The sequence below is a fragment of the Cajanus cajan genome, chromosome 8 (genome assembly GCF_000230855.2).
Source record: "Cajanus cajan strain Asha chromosome 8, NIPB_CcT2T_4, whole genome shotgun sequence".
In the NCBI taxonomy this organism is placed as follows: Eukaryota; Viridiplantae; Streptophyta; class Magnoliopsida; order Fabales; family Fabaceae; genus Cajanus; species Cajanus cajan.
This window is the reverse complement of record NC_138524.1, coordinates 48,825,556-48,830,602: the sequence shown is the minus strand read 5'-3', so window position 1 is coordinate 48,830,602 and position 5,047 is coordinate 48,825,556. Positions and strand designations below refer to the sequence as shown.

The window sequence follows — 5,047 nt, the reverse complement described above, 5'->3', positions numbered from 1 at the left end:
ACGGAAAGTCCCACATTGAAACCAATTAATTAATTTGAGACTAAATTGAAACCAATTAATTAGTTTTGGACCAAATTGAGACCAAAAATTAATGAGGGACTAAATTGAAACAAAAAAAGATTATAAGGGACCAAAATAGGTTTTTAGCCAATATATATATACTAACATATATTTTAATAAAATAATATACATATATATATATATATAATTATGATAATATAAAAAATTATATATTATAAGTTATCACTCGTGCGTAGCACATGTCATTACCAAAATGTTGCATAACAGAATTAACCACCTTCAAATCACAGAGAAAAATTTCTGTCTTTTAGTTAATAATCAAAATAAAATAAGATCAATAATATTTTTAATAAACATCATATTTTCTTTTAATTCATCATTAACATTTTAATTCTAATTAAAAACTAAAATACGCACAGATATAAAATTATTTGAATAGATATCAATGTTCATAATTATTTTCCGTTTTACAAATATTCATATACATATCTACTAATATTAATTTTTTTTTTACAAGATCTACTGACATCTACTTATATGTTGGTAGATAGAAAGTTATAAATCCGTGCAAACGTCCATTACCTAGGTAAAGTAATAGAGAGAGTTACATCATTAAGGGAAAGGTTCTTGGAGCTTTTTGATGTAGTTTCTTCCTCTGAGGTCATTTTTCCAACTGAAAATGCTGGATGCTTGGGTTTTGGAATGGCCATTGTCTCACTTGCCAGCATTACCACAACATCGGACATGGTTGGTCTATCTGTTGCATCTTCTTGAACACACAATAAACCAATGTGTATGCACCTCTCAACTTCACTTCCTGTGAATGTTTTTTCCAGTGTTGGATCCATCAATTCCAAACATTTTCCTGCACACCATATTCTCCAAGCCTACAAGTATTTGTAATTTGTGAGTATTGTTAATCTTCAGTTAGCATTGTCGATTAGTTTGTTGACCAGATATGTATGAGTAAAGACTCACATATAAAGTAAGAGTTTGACCATGTCCTACTCCTGACAGATGGAATCCAGAATTCTTTCTCCCACAAATGATTTCTAAAACAAGGACTCCAAAACTGAAAACATCGGATTTCACTGAAAATAATCCTTCCATAACATACTCCGGAGCCATGTATCCACTAACAAAAATCAATAGAGCTTTGTTATTTCTCTTGCATCAATGAATGTATAAGAAATTTCATTTTCCACTAATTATTTTTTAAGAGCTTAAAATGCATTCATAAATCTTCTTGTTTAAGAAAAGTTGAAAACTCACTAAGTGCCCATTACTCGTTTTGTATTGCCCTGGTTCTGTCCAATTTCAAATGCTTTTGCCAATCCAAAATCTGATATTTTGGGATTCATCTCTTGGTCTAGTAGGACATTGCTAGCTTTGAGATCTCTATGAATTACTTTGAGTCGAGAGTCTTGGTGAAGGTATAAAATACCTCTTGCTATTCCATTGATAATGCTTAATCTTAGTTTCCAATTGAGTTCCTTTCTTTTTTCATCGTCTGACAGCACAAGAACAGAGAACAGAATTGAACAACAAAGCATCATGTGAAGAAAAACTAGCAAATACTAAATGTTAAGTATTGACATTAGCATGGGAAAAACATACCAAAAGCATTATTTAGGAAATATTTGAATTTGATTTCGCATTATGAAAGATACAGAAAATCTGCCAGAACATTTTGGCGGTATTAAGATCATGACCTGCTGTTCTTATTCTTAAAAACAAGACTATAACATATACATGTCAAGACAACTACTTTCAAGATAGTCAACCGAGACTGATTTTGAACTCAAAATTTTGAAGAAAAAAGTGCAGTAAAAAGTACCATGAACACTTCTATTCAATGAATAATTGAAGAATCTGAGAACATACCAAAGAGATGAAAATCAAGACTTGCGTTCGGCAAATACTCATATATAAGTATCTTTTCATTTTCCTCCAAGCAGCATGCCAAGAGTCTTACAAGGTTTCGATGTTGCAATTTAGCTATAAACATTACTTCATTATTGAACTCCTCTGAGCCTTGACCAGAAAATTCTGAGAGCCTTTTCACTGCAATTTGTGTTCCATCTGGTAGAATTCCCTGATAAAGGTTTGTTTGCAACAAATAAAATAAAATAGAAAGATAGTAAAATAAGGAATCAATATCCAACGTTCCTAATCATTAAAACCTTGTAAACGGGGCCAAATCCACCTTCCCCTAGCTTAGATGCTTCTGAAAAGTTGTCAGTACTCTGTAGAATTGTGATTAATGGGATTCTAGACAAGTCTGCATTCAGTGTATCCTCCGTTTGAACATTTTGATGTGATTTTAGACGAATGGTTTGAGGTATCAACCCATCTACATGCACGTGTTTGAGAGTTCATATTTGAGCATGTGAAATAAAATAAGGTATGAAACACATTCTATCTTGTATTGTTGCAGGAAATTACCTTTTGTAACTCTACGCCTGTACCAGAAGCAATATACATAGAAGCATAGTAGAGTTATTGCTGCCATCACACTTAAGCTAATGATCAAGATTTTTGACCTCTTATTTACCCCATGTTTAGCTGTGACAATATAAAAGAAGAAAAATTAACCTTTTAAATTTATAAATAAACATATCTATTCCAAAAGAACTCCAATTTCAAAAGAAAGTGATTATTATCTATACCTACAGAGATTTTCATAACTATCTCTCGTTTCCATTTTTCTTACTCTTAATACGAATTCTCTCTCTCACACACAATAACTGCACAATTTACTTAATCAATCATTACCACTTATTAAGTATGTGTTTTTTTTTTTGTTTTTCCTCTTCTTTCTCAATTTTTTTTAAATAGATATATAGAGATACATGTCCGGATATAAACAAGGTCCTACATCGATAAAATAAGAAGAAAAAAAATAACAATTTATAAAGTATACACATAATTCAATGAGAGGTTTTTTAAGAGATGATTAAAAGTAAAACCATGAAAGTTTAGGACAAAACAAATAATATTTCACCATTGTGAAGTTGTATGTGAAATAATCTTATACACATAATAAAATAATAACTCTCATAAAATATTTCCTCAGGCAATATACCATAAAACAACTCTGATAACATTCGGTAAGTTATAACTCTTATAAAGTGATAAGTGATAAAATAATGTGATATATAAAGACAAATACCACTGCATAATAGACTAGATCTCTTGTTTGAGAAAAAGATTATTGGGATACAAACAAAGTCTCATGTTAATAAAATAAAAGAAAAAAATAATAGTTTATAATATACACATACTCTAATCATTAAGAAGCCCTTTTAGTGATAATCAGTCCAAAACAGACAATATTCCATCGTTATAAAGTTATGTGTGAAATAACCTTATATAAATAATAAAGTTAGAAATAACCCTTATAAAATATATCGAGTCATATACGATAGAATATCTCCTTTGTACGGTGCCTCTTTACACTAAAAGAAGTCGACAAGTACTAGTAAAGGTTTAAAATTCACCTGTTTGCCTATTAGGCAAAGAAACTGAAGCTGTTTGGTTGTTGAGGTAGAACATACGATCATCATACCTTAACACACAAGTCCCAGTCATAACAAACCATTCTAATTTCAGTTCACAACATTGGGGAACTATGGCGAATATGGCCTCCAAACACTGTCTGCACCCTTCATTCGTGAGATCTCTACTGCACTGTGCCAGGCTATATCTTCTCTGAGTGGAGCTCAAATTGAAATCATCAATATAGTAAAAGTTGGTCTCCTTATATGCTTTTCTGATCACACTTCTCACAAAATCCCCACCTTTCTGAATCTCTGCCACGTTGGATATGTTTTTATCTCCAGTACCATTCCACATTGGGTGTGTCAGAACTTTCCCATAGAAGCTCTCATTAGAGTACCTTAGAATGCAGAAATCATACCAAACAATAGCAGCGAACGCATTGGGGCAGCGATGGGGGACTTCTCTGACAGCATTAGAAACACAAAACTCACAAAAGACGCCAACCACGTCACCACGGCAATTATAGGTGCCATACACAGGCACCGTGGTGTTGCTTTCTATGTAGTTGTAACCTTTGCTTGTGGCTGCATCTAAGGTTAGCCATGAGAGGACGTTGTTAAGGTTTGTTTGGTATGCACTGCTCAGAACTTGGTTGGTCGTGTTTTGACAATAACTTTCAAGGTAAATGGGCATTTGAGCCTTTGTACTGAGTGGTATCAAACTGAAACTCATTAAAAACAAGAAACCAAAGCATATTGATCTCACGTTTAGTTGTTTCCGCGACATGTGTACGCTGGACTTTGCTTAAGTTACTACCTCAATGATTGATGATTCAAAAAATATACCAATTATAGATGTTATATATAATAATGCCATTTTCCGACGGTCAACATGATTATCTTTACAAAGTCTTCTCTTCCTGTGATTCTAAATAAATGAAAGAGAATTTATCTAAAAGAATTTTCCAAGTCGTTTCTTTTGATTAGCATTGTTTTGTTTTTATTATCAGGATATTTATTTTTATCATTTTCATCTAGAAAAAACAAAACTAAATGTAACCAAAACTTGCGGGTTAACCAACTTTTTCTTATGATTAATTAGCTGTTATAAGAGATATCTCATTTTTCTGCATGCTTCACTCCAAGGAACTCTTGGAATTTTATTACCTTTTTCATCACATGGTATGCACAGTTGTCGTTAACGTTTGACTATGTGAGAAGCGTCGAACAATAACATCATATTGTTCTTTCAGAAGTCATAGTTTTGACCTTTGTATTGTCTTGTTGTCTGTCCTTCGTTCTCTATAATGCTTGATTGGATTTTTATTGTTTAAGGATTAATTTAAAAAAAAAATTCTATTTTTACTGTCATGGTTAATTGTTTACGTTATTAGTTGATAGGTTTGTTTTCCTAGTAGTTTGTATAAATTGGCTTCCAACCGTGTGAGTACACTTAAGTTCCATTTTTTTCAATCTATTAATTTTCTGCTTAATGAAATCTCGTTCTAAATTATTTTCCATATTTT

At 32.0% G+C, this 5,047-nt stretch overlaps 1 protein-coding gene across 1 annotated transcript; it reads right to left on the bottom strand.

Moving 5' to 3' along the window:
• Positions 1-439: 439 nt before the first annotated feature.
• On the bottom strand, positions 440-4,364 carry LOC109817589 (cysteine-rich receptor-like protein kinase 25). The gene is made up of 7 exons (XM_020382876.3): positions 3,522-4,364; positions 2,467-2,586; positions 2,205-2,374; positions 1,906-2,116; positions 1,294-1,531; positions 1,000-1,156; positions 440-908 (listed from the first exon to the last, which is right to left on the bottom strand). Exons 1-7 carry the CDS (start codon positions 4,306-4,308, stop codon positions 600-602), a joined length of 1,992 nt encoding a protein of 663 aa, XP_020238465.1. The 5' UTR covers positions 4,309-4,364; the 3' UTR covers positions 440-599.
• Between the last annotated feature and the right edge of the window lie 683 nt (positions 4,365-5,047).

Bases quoted from the DNA above. Each gene is read 5' to 3' on its own strand.
- LOC109817589 (XM_020382876.3), bottom strand. From the start codon at position 4,308: ATGTCGCGGAAACAACTAAACGTGAGATCAATATGCTTTGGTTTCTTG. The intron at 1,532-1,905 runs GTATGTTCTCAG...TTGTGCTGTCAG, and splicing joins TCTTGATTTTCATCTCTTTG to ACGATGAAAAAAGAAAGGAA. The intron at 1,157-1,293 runs GTGAGTTTTCAA...GATTTTTGTTAG, and splicing joins AAACGAGTAATGGGCACTTA to TGGATACATGGCTCCGGAGT.